The 17,967-nt window shown below is 44.6% G+C and overlaps 2 protein-coding genes across 5 annotated transcripts in view; one reads left to right on the top strand and one right to left on the bottom strand.

Annotated features, from left to right (window-relative positions):
* Window positions 1–4,277, bottom strand: part of LOC134007211 (gamma-aminobutyric acid receptor subunit alpha-5-like) — a 13,092-nt gene extending 8,815 nt beyond the window's left edge. Inside the window, exons 1-5 of the mRNA XM_062446475.1 lie at window positions 3,343–4,277; window positions 2,528–2,612; window positions 2,179–2,303; window positions 1,085–1,152; window positions 613–833 (exon numbers count right to left, since the gene is read on the bottom strand). Coding sequence (XP_062302459.1) covers window positions 613–833; window positions 1,085–1,152; window positions 2,179–2,303; window positions 2,528–2,612; window positions 3,343–3,361 — 518 coding nt within the window. The 5' untranslated portion in view covers window positions 3,362–4,277. The remainder of the gene's footprint in view (window positions 1–612; window positions 834–1,084; window positions 1,153–2,178; window positions 2,304–2,527; window positions 2,613–3,342) is intronic.
* The window catches only part of LOC134007210 (gamma-aminobutyric acid receptor subunit beta-3), a 28,355-nt gene that overhangs the window by 5,860 nt on the left and 4,528 nt on the right, over window positions 1–17,967 (top strand). For 2 of the 4 annotated variants that reach the window (XM_062446470.1, XM_062446471.1), the window contains exons 2-8: window positions 5,017–5,064; window positions 5,867–5,958; window positions 6,078–6,145; window positions 12,220–12,440; window positions 13,763–13,845; window positions 14,072–14,209; window positions 16,516–16,668. In XM_062446470.1, coding sequence (XP_062302454.1) covers window positions 5,017–5,064; window positions 5,867–5,958; window positions 6,078–6,145; window positions 12,220–12,440; window positions 13,763–13,845; window positions 14,072–14,209; window positions 16,516–16,668 — 803 coding nt within the window. Of the gene's footprint in view, window positions 1–5,016; window positions 5,065–5,489; window positions 5,782–5,866; window positions 5,959–6,077; window positions 6,146–12,219; window positions 12,441–13,762; window positions 13,846–14,071; window positions 14,210–16,515; window positions 16,669–17,967 lie in introns of those variants that run through there. The other 2 variants (XM_062446473.1, XM_062446474.1) reach the window with 2 other exon arrangements.

The following is a 17,967-nucleotide window of genomic DNA, read 5'->3' on the forward strand; positions in this document are numbered from 1 at the left end:
GCCTAATCTCTTTTCCCTGGTAATGGCAGTGCATTAAGAGAGACTGTAGTAAAAGCAGAAGATTAAAAGCCACATCCTGATGTTTCATTTCCAGATAGTCGTCTGGGTTCTGTTACATTTTCAGACTGTGTATTCTGTGAATCTGTACTTCCTCATTCAAAAGCCCGACCCAATCACCCTGATGAGAACAAGACAGTAGGCCATGTGGAGGCTTGTATTGGGATTCTTTTTTTGATATGTATGTATGGGATATGGCCCATTGAATTTACTTTCTAGATGCTTTCTGTGAAGTTTGGTGGTTAATTATCTCAGGAGCGTTTTAACGCTCCTGAGAAGCTCTTAGCGTTAACGAATCTGGAAAACGCGGCCCTTATCATTTCATCCATACAGTAGAAGGCAGTGCCTTAGGCTGTAACTCTAGAGAAGTTACTGAAGTATTGTACAACATTAACTGCAAGCCAAGCAGCTGGTTCAACTACATTACCCAGAAGGCCTTGAGGCAGGGTGGTTAACGACTAGCTAGATCTTGGTAGCTTTTCTCACCCCATGTTGTGAGAGCTGGTATGTAACTGCTACGTCAGCTCGCCAAAATAGATTTAGACATTGACGCACCTCATAGTGTAGAGTAGAGTCCCATCATCCTTTAGTCTCAGCAGCTTGTTGGGTGTGGTCATGTTGTGGGCGATGGACTTCTTGCCGTTGAGGAAGAAGGTGTCAGGAGTCCAGATGTTGCTGGCCAGCAGGTTGTTCAGAGCTAGCATCTCCATGGGGCCCTTGAAGCAAAGACGCTCATCCTTCCAGCTCTGACGGAAAAACACATCGATGGTGTATTCCTGTGGTGGGGAGGGAGAGAGAGAGAGAGAGAGAGAGAGAGAGAGAGAGAGAGAGAGAGAGAGAGAGAGAGAGAGAGAGGGGGGGGGGGGGAGCGAGGGGGGGGGAGAAAGAGAAAGAGAGAAAGAAATAGAGATAAAGAGAAACATATCATGCTATTGATTCTGGGTATAACACCTACAGGCACATGTTGTTTTTTTGTTGTTGTGGTATAATGTTACGTAAAGGTGGGGTTGACATTAAATGAACTCACCATCTCAGTGTCTGAAACTGGGCCGAAGCTCGTGACAAATATATTTGTTTTGATCTCTGTGACATTTTCTGTGGACAGAACAAGGTTTTTTTGAAAGGATTGGGGAGCATGATAAAGTCACGACTAATCAGAGATCATTCAGTGTTTCTTTTCCGACTGCTTCGCCTCATCTCCATATCTTGAGGATTGAAACACCACTCATTCCTCTGACTGCCTGCCCCTTCATTCACCAGGAATGAATGCACTGCGTTTGTACTCTTTGATTGAAGACAAGACTAAATGAAAGAGAAGCCAAGAGGCACCAAAGGAACTTGAAGACCAAGCCGAGGATGGAACATAAAGCTTCTCTCAGATACAAAATCGGACAAAAAAAAGGTTACAAAATAAAATATGTATTTAATGTTCGAGTGTTCACTCTGTGGCTTCTCTCCTCTCAGAATAGCACCCAGCCTCTCAAGGTTACTTTCTGTAGATATTGGAGAGTGGAAGAGAAGGCTCTTATGATGTGCAGAATCGAATGCTGCAAAACCAGCCGTTTTCTCCTGCAATTGATTGCATATGATTGGTTCTCTCTGAGGTGTCTTCCATCTCAGTTGCTGTATTGGAAAACATCCTTTCTTTCTCCCACCTGGTAGCCTAGCTATTATGCCCAATCACAAATTATAAAAGAGCTTTGGTAGGATAGAAATGCACCCAAAGACGTTCCTCTCTCTCTCTCTCTCTCTCTCTCTCTCTCTCTCTCTCTCTCTCTCTCTCTCTCTCTCTCTCTCTCTCTCTCTCTCTCTCTCTCTCTCTCTCTCTCTCTCTCTCTCTCTCTCACACTGCAACACAAAAAATCCCAGGCCTAATTCACTTACATAAATCCACCCTCTCATTATTTCATAAAACAATAGTTCAACAGCACCTGGCAGGAGAGGCGGAATCTTTGGAAATCCCACCATGAAATAATGGATTCAAGGGAAACCAAACCAGAGCAAACCATGGGAAATAACCCAAGCTGAAATTCCTCTGAGTGTGTGAATGTATCTGTGCCGTGACCTCCTTCCACAGCCCTCTGTGGCTCTCTGGATCATCTGACTGCTGTCTCCGTGTACCTCCTAGCCCTGGCCTTAGACGGTTGTCGTAGCCATCCAGCAGCCCATCCAGGATCCTGGTGAACACGGTGATGCTGTCATTGTTCTCCGCCTCCTTCAGCGCCTCCGACGTTGTTATGGAAACCCTGGAATAGAGTTTTAGGGTGGCTAATTACAGATTGTCGTGTAATGACCCTGCATTGAATGTCTATTAAGCAATGAGAAAATTCAGATTTGCAGAATGGGGGAAACAGAAAGCATTACTGAAGGATATGTATTCTACCATAGGTTCAGCAAAGGAGGAGTTAGAACCTGTTACTCTGCAGTTTTTATTTGCATGCTAATGCTTGGTTGTGGAAGTTTTACTTACTTCACAAGGCTTGTCATGCACACCAGCAGAACAGAGAGAAACATGTTTTGTAGTGCCGAGACTTTCCTCATTTTGTGTAAAAGTTCTGGAAAAAAACAACAACAAAGTTGTAGATTAGTAGTCATCTTCCTCCTCCAAATGCAATTCGATCAACACATATTTACAACATAATTGGCTACATTATTCAAATCAAATTGCATTTGTACAGCCCTGTTTATAGATGCCTATTTCATTTCATCTAAACCAACCCAAAACTCTCAAAGAAGACAAATGCCAGGGGGAAAGTCCCAGGAAAACTCTATTTTTTTTTTTTTTTACAAAACCTTGGAAGAAGCAAGTCAGTGAAGGATCCCCTCCTCCATATTCTGCCCAAATCCATCCAGTCTTACTTCACACAATACATTAGCACTACCTAACCTGGTACACAACACATCATATCACACAGGACAATCGCCAGTCCCCTGGATAAAACGTTAGTTTCAGAGTCTTGATATGGCTAAAAGGCATTCCTCGTTTTGGTATACGTATACAGAAATGGTCCTTGAACGTGTCCCTTGCCCATAGACCACCCCAGACACCTCATTGCACCAGAATACATATCTCAGTCAATCTCAGTTTGCTGCAACTGTAGTCGTAGCCTAGTAGCCAACTGTGAGCTTTACTGCGTAGGAATTCACAGGCTGTGCAATACCATTCAATGGTAACCCTCCTTCCCTCAACCGCCCCCCCCCTCACCTCTCAAAAAAAGAAAAGAAAACGGTACCTTCATAGAGAGGGTATCCCAACAAGAGAAGTCACAGAACACATTTGGGTACCTGAATTGAGAGCCGTCATCTTCGGTTCGATTTCAGTTCAAGTGGGGTTCAAAACCCGCAACAATGGGAGTCGAGGAATGTCGAGTGATTCGAGAGGCAGTCTACTCGGATCTACCACCGTAGGCAGTCTGGAGGACAGTGTACTGGACTGATATGCATCAGTGACTTCCCACTCATATAGCAACGCTGCGTCTTGTCCTACACCCTTCGCATGTTCTTGAGAGGCGCTTATATCCTACCTGCTCGTGACAGCGTTCGTCCGCTGATGTCAGAACCGACAATTCGCTTAATCAAGCACACTTCTCACCTAGACACTACGAGCATCGTTGCATGTGAGCTATGCTACCGCGACGATTTCAGAAATTATTTTTCCACCGCTTTCCAGCTGTTGTATTTTTCCGATTTTTTATATCTTTTTTTTCACAGCGGTCAATCGGGAGATCAGTTCTTAGCCTATCACACCTGGACTCCACGTGCAGGCTCCAAGCTCAGCTAACCTAATTCAAAGTAAAAGTCATCATTGCTCTCTCAAGTATTGTGCTAGTACCGTAGCCTACACCCAAACCGAACCTCAGGTTCGACGTCCTCGTGCAGAATGAGGGTCACTGGGCTGATTTTCTGATCTCTTAGTTACACCCCAAAATCCCAGCGAGACCATAAACCACATGCCTTAGGCAACACGTTCAATCCCACTCCTCTTTGCCTGTCTACGGTGTCCTCGTGAACGCGCAATCTGCCAGCGAGATTAATGATCTCGATGTCCTGTCCTTGAATAAAGGTCCTGTTTTGACATTGAGCCGACTTAATTGATGATTGCCTACAGCATGAAAGTCCCATCAATTAGAACAATAAAACCAGCGAGGCTTGCGCAATTCATGTTCTCCTTAGCATTTGCGCATTCAAAATAGATGTATAATTCGTTCAATAATAATATGCGTTAAAAAGGTATTTGAAAATACATAAATGAACTAATTCGCTAAACATTTGCATAACAAAGTCGTACTAGCATGCCGATTGCCATAAGAGGGAACTCGAACTCCATATTTAATGTGAGCCATGCTACCTAATCACAATGCACTTACTCCAACCGGTAATAACATCTCCTCATGAATTGGGTTACATCACACCTAACCGTATAGACATTTATAATTACCCGGCGATTTATAAACGACATATCCTTATGTGTTGCGGCAAAGATAGTCTAACATAAAAGGATAGACTAGCATTAGGCCTATTCCATTTATTGTAGTTTCAGCACCACAGTCGTGCTGGACAGCTCCCACACTGCAGACAGTACAAAATACAGTATACGTTGTGGCTATACAGCATTGACTTACTGTTGTTCACTAACCAGACAAACACAAGCCACACAAACAAAATTCGGTGTCCAATCTAGAGATCGATGTATGGATACGAATCCTATGAAGTCCATGACTTTGTTCCCCTGTGGGCACAGCTGGCAGGAGATCGTTGAGAGAGCTTTCTTTTATCAGTTGAGTTTGCTATTCTATCTACAGTATGGATCATAAGGGGTTTGTTGGTTTTTGTTTGACCACCAATTTGTCTCATTAGGAGACAATGGGCTACTAATTATAATTGGCTGCTGTAGAACTGCAACGGCTACTCTGCAAATTGTGGTCCTGTTTCTGACCTTGCTTTCTTCATGTCTTTCAGGAACGCAGTCGACGGAAATAAGAAGTTGTTTGCAATTTACGACACAAGGTAAATTTCAATTTCCAGCTCCAAATCCTCGGGGATTAATTAAATTGTGATCAGAGAAAAGGGCCTCTCAACGATCTCAACCACCAGTTCCACTAGCCCACAGCTCTCAGGGAACGTGGGACTGTTTTATGATCTTCGTCCCCAAGGAAACGTGCGGTCGATAAGGATGTTGAACTCCACACCATAGGGAGTTTGGGCAAACTTGATGAAAGAATAAATGATGGCGTTATTATAAATAAACATAAATAAATTATGTTTCGATTGAAATGTTATTTATGCTTATGTGTCGGTTTATGTTTATGTGTAGCTTAAGGGAATGCTGTTTTTTAAGACAAGCCAGAAAAATCGAGAGTTGTTAGAGGGTGTGATGTGAGCGGGTTTGAAGCTCATTTGAACAGAGTGAATTTACTGCCTCTACTGGCAGGTTTCTACCGTCAATATGCGTTTCTGTTGTAGTTCTTTAGGTCAACCCTCGCATGAGACAGAGGCATAAGCAGTCAAAATAAGAGTGATGTCAAACCTTACTTTGTACCTGAATGATCTTAAACGACTTCAACAACTGTTTGTGAATAGACTGCTCTGATTTCGAATAGAAATATCCGGATAATTTTATTAGCACTTTGATAAAGCGTAAGGAATGTGGGCTTTCCGAAGAGCCAGACTGTTCAGTGTTGTTTCTGCACCAGTTCTAGTGGCAGTTGTGTGTTGCGCACAAAGGTGAGTGTTTTGATTTCCAAACGTGGACGCTTTTGGAAAGTATGTGTTGTTGACTTGCAAGTTAACACTATTCATGTCATTTCAGTGTCAATGAACCAGGGAACATGTCTTTTGTGAAAGAGACTGTGGATAAACTGCTGAAGGGCTATGATATCCGTTTGCGTCCAGACTTCGGAGGTAGGTATCACATTTCGAAGGTTGTTTGCAGTATCTCTATTTCTAATGCTATGTGGCGCAATCATATGCAAAGTAAATGCAATATTATTAAATTGAATCATTGTTATTTGTCGTTTCAGGGACCCCTGTTGCAGTTGGCATGAGTATAGATGTGGCGAGCATAGACATGGTGTCCGAAGTAAACATGGTAAGTGAACTTCCGTTCATTATTTTTGTTGTTGTTATTTGGACCTGGGCTTTTAAAATCTCACCTGCATGCGCTCCTAGCCTAACACACACACACACACTAACCCTAAATTTCAGGATTAGGCTACTCTTGTATTTCGCTCTTGGGCATTGTTGTGAAGAAGCATTCCAATGCTGCGGCTGAGTGAAGTTTCGCAATGATGTGATTATGACGTAACGCTTCAGTTAAGTTTTAGTTTTTAGTTTTCTGTTGATTTGACCCATGCTTTTTCCTGAAATAGTTTCACTTAGTTTGGGATTTGGGCCATAACTTTGTTACTGCTGCCCTACCAGCTGAGAGTATAGCGAAGAGGTCCCTCTTAAGACTACAATGAATGATCTGTGCAATACTATTCCATGATAATATAGATTATTCATCATCATGAGTGTGTGTATTGATATACTCTAACACAAAGGCCATGTGTGGTTATTGGATTGGATACTTTAGAATTTGTGAGCAGTCATGTTGGAGCGCTTCAGTGTTTCTTGATTAACGCAGGGAAAGTCATTTTCTCCTGGCCCATTTTTCACTCATTCTAAGAGCGGCCTGTGTTATGTAGTCTATAATGTATGTCTATGTGTGTGTTACCTCTCCTGCCTTGTGCTCCCCCCTCCTCTCTCTCTCCCTCTTTCACATTCTCTCTTTCTCTTTCACTCACTCCATCTCTGCCTCTCTGTGTATCTCTCTGTATCTCTCCCTCCCCTCTCTCTCTCTCTCTCTCTCTCTCTCTCTCTCTCTCTCTCTCTCTCTCTCTCTCTCTCTCTCTCTCTCCTCTTTCCTCTGTCCTGCTCCCTCTCTGCCCTCTCCCTCCCCTTTCTCCCCCTCCTTCTCTCCGTCTGTCTCTCTCTCATCCCCTCCCCTCTCTCTCTCTGTCTCTCTCTTTCTACCTCTCTCTCTCCCCACTCTCCCTTCTCTTTCTTTCTCTCTACCTCTCTACCTCTGTCCCTCGCGTACCCTCTCTCTCCCCCTCCCTCTGTCTCAATCTCTCTCTCTCTCTTTCAATATCTCTCTCTCTCACTCACTCACATGCACACACACCCCACCTGGTTGCCCATGAATACACCTGTTTTAACAGTAGGCTGGATCTCAGAGTGAAGAGCAAGATGTTCACAGCAGCTGTGTCGCCCTCAGAGCTAGCTAATTACCCAACAGCCTGGGTCCTGAGCCTTAGAATGGGTCACGACTGAACTGTGTTGAACATCTCAAATCCTGGTCTCGTGAACCGGGAAGTTGGTTGGGAAAAAGCAAATATGTTAGATGACTCAATCTCTTTTGCTATGCAATTGTCTTATGTAGAAAAAGACAAACGTGCAAAATTCCCTGTTGTCAATGCCATCCTTCTGTGTTTGTAGTGAGTTTCCAACACAGTCTAAAAAGGGGAGTGGACTGTGAAGTGAGACCCTGGTCCCGCTGTTCCAAACCACAGCACATTTGCACGATGGCGAGAGAGAAGCCATTTGTATAATTGGATGCCTGGTGGTCGCTCTCAAACAGCATGGAGAAAATACTATTTGGAGTATGGAAATGAGGTGCTCTATTCCTGTTTGTAGAGGGGGTGGTTTGCTGGTTTATGTGGAAAAAGGGGTTAACAACATACGTGACACATAAGGATGTTTGAGCTTTTATACAGTTTGAGATTTAAATAAGAACAAAAAATATATATTTCGATCAAACCCATAATACTGATACGATGGAGATTTTATGGGATACAAAAGGGTTGCATCAATTTCACTTCAGTCGTTTCTGGGACTTATTTCATATGTACATACATATCTGGTGGAGAGTGCAGCTCAATGGTTTGAGCATTTGATTTCAGATCAAATGGTTCAAATCCCCCTTTGCTTCTGTCTAATGAATATCATGAATACATTATGTAACTGTCCCCAGAATGTGAAAAACATATTCTATGTCACGTTTCTTGGTGTTTTAACAAGTGTAATGGTATTTGATTATTTAACACATTTACAGTACTGCGGTAATGCAGTTTTTGATAGAACACTGCCTCCTTATCTAGTCTATTGCATAACCACATAGCGATGGCAAAAGAGCTATGGCCATTTTCCATCAGTTACTATGGAAACCATTGTAATTAGCCAGGTGTCTAGTGTCAAACATTTGTTAACACTTTCCCCAACGCCCCCAGTATGGTACATTATATAGTTCTAAAATGAATCCTATCTGCATGTGCTTCAAGTGATTAAAGTAGATTGCCATCAGTTGCACTGAGCCAATATCTAGAGACTTCCTGATTGACCCTGGGGCCAGGTTGACCCTCCACGTGCGGCACATGTCCATCAGCAGACCAATGATCCAGGAAGAGGAAGGAGGGTGCACGGGCATGTGGCCAGAGGCAGCAACACCCTCCGAGCTGGTCTGGTGGTGTTAGGCTGAAAGTCTGTCATGGCAAAGTGAAGAGGACATTTGTTTTTCCCCTAATGTTCCTGTCATAGCTGTTTGCTTTCCCTGGAACACGATCTCGAGATGTTCTTGCACACTGGCTCTGTGTGGAGAGCGGAGCGCCGTAATCCTTAAATACTTATGCGGATGCTAGCTCTCCCTGTTGGCCAGGATTGAGAGGGGTTTATCATGTGTCATTGACTCTCTTAGCATTGTCTAGGCTGTTATTGATCCAGAAGCCAAGACGTTGTGATTGAACTCCCTCCAAAAGCCCACAGAGCTTCCTGTCTGGCTTCATGAAAGACCAAAATCGAAAACATTCATATAAGAATGCACTATATGGTGTTACTATGTCAATGTCTGTAAAGTCATATTCACTGGTCTGTATAATTATTGGTCATTGCTCCTTGAGGGCAACTCCCCACACCCTATAAAGCCCCCTCAGTCAGTCAAACACACAGGTTTGTTTAACCATCTATGAAATTAAATGTGAACAGACCTATTGTCTTCTTTTTTTCCTCATTCGGGTGTGGACGGGGGGGGGGGGGGGGGGTGAACAGAGGGTAGGAGGGTGATTCGTTCCCTGCATGAGAAATTCATAAGAAATTAAATGATAATCTGGAAGAGGCAGGGAGCACCATATGAAGAATCCCCCAGGAGAGATCCAGTATCGCAAGACTCCAACTGAACCACAAGCAGGTGGAGGCAGACTTAGAGATTGTCCCCCCAGGAAAACCTAATAGCCCCATTCTGAACTGTGGCTGAGTAGAATCTGCAGCGATAACAACAGTTGTACAAACGAGACTTGGTCAGTCTGAATCCAGTTTCTGGCCTGGACTAAGCTCTGCTTTATCACTTCACTGTTGTGATCCTTGTTTATCAGCACCACGACAACACACAATACATATCATACTGCTAATACACACAATGCTAATACACACCCAGCTAATATACACCCAGCTAATACACACAATGCTAATACACACAATTTTAATACACACAATTGTAATACACACCAAGCTAATACACACAATGCTAATACACACCCAGCTAATACACACAATGCTAATAAACACCCAGAGGGATGTGCTCATGTTGCAGCTGCAAGTCTGAGCTGTGAGTGTGCTTCTCTTCTGAGATTCAGAATTGTCTGGCCAGAGTCAGCACCACACACAAATCCACTTAGATTTCAATGGGGACCATGCTATTTTTATCACACTACTGGGGGTGGCCATGCAAATTATGAAGGACCTTCACAGGGATTCCCCACACTGAAAAATGAATATTAGTGGAAAGCCCAAGGGGATGACATTTTAATCAAATAAAATACATCATAATTTATTTATTTGTTTGTATTTAAACACCCAATTGGTGAACATGTCTCTGCTGAGTGGTTGATAATTGACAATGGATTCCATATCTTGGAATTATATTGTGTTGTGGCAATGGAGAAAGGTGGAGAGGCAATGTAGAGATCATGTTTTCACCTTGGCTTTCACCTTGGAGCTTGGATGAGGAATACTTGTTCTGGATCATCCTTTTTAGCGAATGTGGGTTAATTATGAGCAGCAGCTAGATGTTGATACTAAGACCAAGAGGCTGGAGGGGAGGAACAGACGCCAACACAAATGAGATTAGTCGGGTGCAACTGCATCGATAAGCATCATTTAACATTATGGTCGAAGGGATGCCGTCGACGAGAGCTGGTTCCGACCCATTGCAGTTTGGTATAGCACAAAATGGGAATCTTAACGGCAGTGTTGAATGTCACTTTGGATAAAAGCGTCTGCTAAATGAACAAAAGTGCAATATAAATGTAATGTTGCTGTTTGTATCAACCGAGAAATCTCACTCTTTTGACTTGAAGCAAATGAGCTCTGCTAAAATCAATGCCACCAGTGCATCCCGTACGAATCCAATTTATTTTCATAGTTTCTTCCCCCGGGGGTTTCCCTACAGGGATAACTGCATCAACCTTTTATTCTGACAGTGTTGGTGTTTGTGATGCAAGCATTGGCTGTGCGTTGAGGACATATTTAATAGGCTGTGTCACAAACTGTGTTGTAATCACACTGAGAGTGTGTGAGTGATATGCTGATTGTGTGATTCCAGCCACGGCAGGTGTGTGTGTGTGTGTGTGTGTGTGTGTAAGGAGAAGCCTTTCATCTGGGATGTGGGTGATTGTGCATATGAAAGATGGATGAGGACCGCACAGGAGCTGATCAGTTGGCTACACTCCGGTTCATGCTTTACCTGAATGATTCATTCCCTACAGGTGACGACTCAAGCACACCCTTTACACACCGTTTACACGGACAAGGCAGCAGTACACTGTTTCCATGAATTTTGAGAGAATGAGAGGGAAGGAGAGAGAGAGAATGAGAGAGAGATGAAAAAAAGGGAGAGAAAATGAAAAACAGACAATGAGAGGGAGAGAATAATAGAGAGAAGGAAAGTGAGAGAGGGAGAGAATAAGAAAGAGAGAATAAGAGAGATAGAGAGAGAGAGAATGAATGAAAGTGAGAGGATGAGAGGGAGAATGAGAGAGTCTCTGAGAGACAGATCAGAAAGGGACAAATACAAGCGTAGCAGTGTTTAAGAGACAGATCGTGTCTCTTCCCTTGTACATTCCTGACTCCATATGGTAGGGACACCCAGAAAACAGGCCAGCAGCACAGTGCCTGGTGCGAAGCCTCCAGAGAGCATGTGTCCGCGCACGGTGCCTGGTGCGAGGCCTCCAGAGAGCATGTGTCCGCGCACGGTGCCTAGTGCGAGGCCTCCATAGAGCATGTGTCCGCGCACGTAGTCTGCTCCCTGGGAGAGGAGGCCGGCGCTATTGGGTAACAGGATTATGTGGTTCAGGCACTTGGACTAACTCCTACCTCAGAGCAGCCTACAGTACAGTAGTCTGCTGTTGTGTAATCTTTATCGAGGATGGGACTGAATCAGACAGCCCACGCTGTTCCGGTTGAGGTGGGAACTGAACTGTGTGTGAGTGTGTGTAGGCTCCTCAGGAAACGCTCCTGAGTGAACGAGGGGCCGGCGGTGAGTGAAAGGGAATCACTTTCAAACTTCTAGCCCAGGAAACAGAAACAATGCAGATGGAGGTTTTGAGGATACCTTCCGGAGCTGTTAATAGTACATGATGTGGAGTTTAGCCTGTGGTCATGTTTTGGGGCCCTGGGGGAGATTTGTGTGACCCTTCTGAGAGACTCTGGATGCTGGCATCCCTGTGTGTGGACAGGGAGATTAGGGTTCTCTAGAATCTGTAACATGATTCTTCTCCCCTAATGGACAGTTGGTTTTAAATGTAATCGCTACGCACACATAAGGACACGTTCTTGCCAGACATTTATCTTTCTGTGTCTGACTTTGTGCTTCAAAGTATGCTATCCACACATCGACACGATCATTTTCTTTCTCTCTGTCTCTCTGAAATATTTCACTCAGTCTCTCTCTTTCTTTACTAAATCTCTCTTTCCCACTCGCTCTCCGTCTCTCCTCCCCATGTCTTTTTCTCTCTCTGTCACAGAAGCACAAACACTCACACACATCACACTGTATAATGTATCATAGAATAAAAAGGTCAAACTCGGAACTCAATCTGGTTCTCATGAATGTTTGTTGTCTTTCCCCAGGACTACACGTTGACCATGTACTTCCAGCAGTATTGGAGGGACAAGCGGCTGGCCTACGTGGGGATTCCCCTTAACCTAACCCTGGACAACCGGGTGGCTGACCAGCTCTGGGTGCCCGACACCTATTTCCTCAACGACAAGAAGTCGTTTGTCCACGGGGTGACTGTGAAGAACCGTATGATCCGGCTGCATCCTGATGGAACCGTTCTCTATGGCCTGAGGTAGGTTTCTAGGTTCTAAAACCTTGATGGGGAGAATTGGTTCTGGTTTAGAGAAGTTTTTGGTGTCTGTTTAGTTTCTTCGTGCCTGTCAAAAGTAATCACTTTTTAGACGTTGTGTTGTTCTGTCGGTTTCCAAACACACTGCCGTACTGTCACTTTTTCTTTATTTTTAATGTTACATATGTTACAGTAAAGTAAGTATGACATTTCTTAAATCAGGATTCGGCTTGTGATGTTAAATATTAATTAGGAATATTAATGTAGACATTAATTGTAAATCAATGGATTATGTGTTGAGCCTGTTGGCAGGTTTGGTTTTTGTTTTCATGGATTTCCAGAGGGCATGAATAGTTTTAGTTTGACAGGCTATAAATTAACAATATTCATGAATTAATATGTGCACCTCTAAACATCAATTCAACTCTATGGTAATTGGATGTCTTCACAAAATAGAAATTCTATCCATGAAGTTTTATTGTTGGGTTTGTATCTGAAACATAGTACAGAGAGACTGACCCTGTCCTCCACCTGGTGTGTGTATGTGTGTGTGTGTGTGTGTGTGTGTGAGTGTGTGTGTGTGTGTGTGTGTGTGTGCATGCCTGTGTGTCTGGATTGGATCAAAACACATTACCTCTGGAGTGTAATACGTTTTGACAAACACACTCATCTGGACTTAATACAATTCAACCATAACTTTATATAAGGAATGAGCCACCTGATATGGCTTCTCAGACTCTTACCCATGACATCACTTATCTTATTTATTTATTTATTTATTAGATTGTTGGTGCTTAAACCGTCTAATGGTTTCATCCATACTAATGGGTGTCTGGCTACATTCAGGCTGCTTCAAGGGCATCCAGCAGGGATCCATTGCTGGTGAATTTCAAACTCCAGATCCCCCCCTCCTCCTCCAGACCCCCCTCCTGCTCCAACCCCCCCCCCCCCCCCCCCCCCCCCCCCAGTTTTGCCTTCATTCAGCTGTGCCTGAGCAGTGCTTGTGGTCATAACTACATTATGAAGTGAGATGCCTCAACATCAATGTATATGTTTCTGTTCTCCTATAAACTTTTCTAAGATATTACCTACACGTCAATTGGTTTCCAGTGCCTTCCTTGCTTTTAGCTTCCAGTAACCTAACACAGGTTACATCATTAAGATGAAAGATCACGGCACACAATAGTTTCTTCATCTTTACTGTTTGCTGCAGTTCCTTGGCTGTGCAGTGAGTTTGGGTTGATGGGAATAGTGCCAGACCGTACCACAACCAACAATCATCCATAAAGTATCCATAAAGAACTTTCTGGCCTGTGTTTTTCCAGGATAACGACAACAGCAGCCTGTATGATGGACCTGCGGCGCTATCCCCTGGACGAACAGAACTGCACTCTGGAAATTGAGAGCTGTGAGTGATCTGCATCAAATATCCTTTTCATCCCCATAAGCAGTGTCACAAAGGCATATGTAACATAGGTGACCATAGATGTCGCGGCATGGTAATCAGCTCAAGCCATCAGGGACATTCAGAATGAAAACTTTAATTTTAAAAACCAGAACCAGCGTTCTGTTTTGGTGAATCATCGTTAGCTGAGTTCTTCAATGCTGCATATCTTTTCCTCCTGGTGATCCAGATGGCTACACGACGGACGACATCGAGTTCTACTGGAAGGGGGGAGACAGCGCCGTGACGGGGGTGACGCGCATCGAGCTGCCCCAGTTCTCCATCGTGGACTACAAGCTGGTGTCCAGAAATGTGGTCTTCTCCACAGGTACCAGACTAGGGTTCTCAAGCACAGGTTCAGGATTACGTTTTCTTTTTTTTGTCTTTATTGTTTTAAGTAAAGTGTGAGAGGAAAGGCATGTGGAGAGAAGGTAAGGTATCCAGCAAGATAAGGCCTTATCCGATGAGCCACCGGCGCAGCCCTCCTTTGTTATTTCTAACAAGTACAAGTGTATGTATAGTATAGGTACACTCTGTCCTAGTGGTCTAATCTAAGTCCTCTGTGGTTCTAAATCTTAATTCCTATTTATATAACACCAACCAACTGCCTTTGGAGAAGGGGACACTTCCAAGGATGCTCGTCCCAAATTCTCTTTCAGTTTTTTGGGGGAGTTTTTCTTCTTTGAGGGTTTAGGTTCAGTTCTAGGTGTACTCACCGGAGATGGCATAGTACCGGCGGTAACCACCGGCCACTGGGGGAAGAAAGAGAGGGTGATGGAGGAGAATGGGACAGGGAAAGTGTCTGAGTAGAACAGGAAGCAGACAATGGATCCTAATCATGCGTTCTATTAGCGCTCTCATACAGACACAATTCCGATTATTTTCAGCGTCGTTCAACCCAGCTATATTCTCTTGTATCTGGTCCTCTTCCACCACAAGGGCCCCACAATCACGCTTCTTTCCTTCTTCAGAGGATAAATACTCAATTTCTGCCCTATTTTCCTGTGTGTGTAGGGAGGGGGGTATGTGTGTGTGTGTGTGTGTGGAGAGGTGCTACTGTGCGTGTGTGTGTGTGTATTTGAGTGTGCGTGGTATACATACTGTATTCTGTTTACACAAGTGTTGTTTACTGTATGAGTTTTTGTCTGCATGTACAGTAAGTATGCAGGATGTATACCAGTGTGTGTGTGTGTGTGGGTGTTGTGTGTGCATGTGTGTGAGTCCCTCATGGCAACCATTAAAGTTTAGCATCCAGTGGTCCTCCAGTCTGTTCCTAGTGGGAATGGTGCAGCACTTCAAAGGCAGTCTCAAACTGTAGCTTGGCTAATGACCATCCCTGATCCATCCCTGCTCCATACCTGCTCCATCCCTGCTCCATCCCTGCTCCATCCCTGCGTCATCCCTGCTCCATCCCTGCTCCATCCCTGCTCCATCCCTGCTCCATCCCTGCTCCATCCCTGCTCAATCCCTGCTCCATCCCTGCTCCATCCCTGCTCCATCCCTGCTCCTTGTATTACTGGCCATGTTCCCACTCTCTCGGTGTTGGGGAGTGATTGCAAGATGGCAATTACCTTGCTTGACACAGGCTGTCATGTGTTCATGAGGAATAAGACCCACAGCATCAATTATTCCAGTGAGGGAAAAACACAGGGGCAATGCATTTGTTTTTCTCCCCTGCTCTGCGCCAAACAAAGTTGACGCACCGACCGTTGATGTTCCACGGTCGTCGTCGCCCGGGCCGACGTCCTCCTCGCCGCCTTCATCATGATCACTAGCGCCCTCCTCTTCTTCCTCCTCTTCCTCCTCCTCCTCCTCATCACCACACAGTGTTCCGCCCACTCTCTGACACGCATCCAGAAATGCAGCCAGAGTCAGTGCTCAGTTGACGCACACACATGCTGCACACCACCAATTCCCTTTCAACAACGCCTACTTTTGCCTCCTTCTGTTTCTGGGGATGGCTGTCTGTAATTATGCTCACATCAAAAGTGTTTGATGGAATTCAACTGAGATCTCGCAGAGATCTAAGATTTTGGTTTGTTCATCAAAGGTTATTTGCGTGGCTGATCACAGAGCAGTGAAAGTTGGGGCCTTTCTTAGTGAAACAAGTCATTTCAGTTCTGCGTTCTGTATGTTCTGGCTACGCAATCCCAACAAGATAAATATTGTACTTCGTGTCTCTCAGGCTTTACCATGGAGGAGTATAACACAAAATATCATAAAAAGAAAGAGCTTTGATGGTTTAGGTTGGGCGTCATAGGTGTTAATTGGTACTTGACGTAGTTTATAAAAATCCACATGATTATAATTTTTTATTTGGTATTATAACAGTTTGAAATGAATAATGTATACAGATCTACAGATCTAGCATAATCAAAAAACAAACACGCACTGATGCGTGCATCATTATTTTAACGTGTCGTGTTAAAACCATCACCACCAAGGCAAGGCGTGAGGATGCCTGTTTCCATGGCGATAAATCCAACCCATGCTGTCGTCGCCATGGAAACTGAAACCAAAACATGAGGTGGTCCCGCATGCTCCTGGAAGCAGGATGGACGCCTGTCCGTTGGTCTTCTGTCGCCTCACCCTCCTCCTCGCCCTCCTCCTCACCCTCCTCTCTCCCCACCCTAGGTGCCTATCCACGCCTGTCTCTGAGCTTCAAGCTGAAGAGGAACATCGGCTACTTCATCCTGCAGACCTACATGCCCTCCATCCTGATCACCATCCTGTCCTGGGTCTCCTTCTGGATCAACTACGACGCCTCGGCTGCCAGAGTGGCACTGGGTATGTAGATGTCCGCCGTGTTGCACACACACACACGCATGCACGTGTTACACACACACACACACACACACATGCATGCACGTGTTGCACACACACACACACACGCATGCACGTGTTGCACACACACACGCACGCATGCACGTGTTGCACACACACACGCATGCACGTGTTGCACACACACACATGCATGCCTAAAAAATACACACAAGAACAAACACGTATAGAGGCAAATGCACACGAGCATGCATACTCACTTGTGCACAAACTCTCAAACGTACTCGAACACACACACACACTCTCTTTCTCCCTCTCTAGTGCACACACGTTTCTATTGAAGTGCAATTGCGTTTTCTTCACCTGAACCATATGGTCTCCCTGCAGCAGTTTCCTCCTCCTCCTCCTCTGCCTCCTCTTCCTCCTTCCTTTTCACTATTATTGTAACAGTTAAAAACACGGTTGAAGGTTGTGCATGTATGTGCATGGAGTGTTTATGTTCTTGTATTTGTGACGTGTGGGTTGGTCGGTATGTGTGAATGTGGGGTGTCTACACAGTGTGTGCGTGTGTGATGTGTGTGCGTACGTGTATTATGCAGAGGTATCTGAGTGTGTAGACACACCCTCCACTCCTGAAAAGAAAATAGACACAGAAGAGTTCATGTCCGGTCTTCAGTAACTCTAAAGACCCAGAGAGGCGTTCGTCTCTCAAAGATGAATGAGAGCTGTCACCCAGAAGACTGCTTTGATCTGCCACCGGTCAGGAGAACCCCGATTAGGAGATCAATGCAGCTGGCAAATAATTGATTTGTTTGAGGGAAGATTTGATTTTGGCACAGCCCAGGGGAATTTTAACCGAATGACCTTATTGGCCTTAATCTTGTTGAAACTCTCTTTCCCCACCTTCCTGTGTGGTGTTTCTTGGCTCAATATCATGTTATGAACCATCAGGTTAAATCTCTTCGGTGCACAAGGTAACGGTTTCTGGGCTGTGTGTACCAAGGGGAAGGTTGGCAGCCGGTGGATCCTGTGCATGCTGGGATTGAGGAAGTGGCGCTATGTGAGTGTGTAGTCTTGTTTCCGGGGCCGTTGCCACATCATAAGCCATATTTAGCTTCAGCGCCTTTTCAACACTCCTACACACGTACCTAACAGGGTTTATGAGCACAAATGGTCTCTGGATATTTTTACAGAGCCTTAATGAATGTTACAATCATCCATATTTTTCAATGAGAGGTGGAAAGGGGGAGAGGATGTAAGTGAAGGAGAGGGTTGGGGGACAGAGAGGGGAAGAGGGAGCATAAA

The sequence above is a fragment of the Osmerus eperlanus genome, chromosome 21 (assembly GCF_963692335.1).
Source record: "Osmerus eperlanus chromosome 21, fOsmEpe2.1, whole genome shotgun sequence".
In the NCBI taxonomy this organism is placed as follows: domain Eukaryota; kingdom Metazoa; phylum Chordata; class Actinopteri; order Osmeriformes; family Osmeridae; genus Osmerus; species Osmerus eperlanus.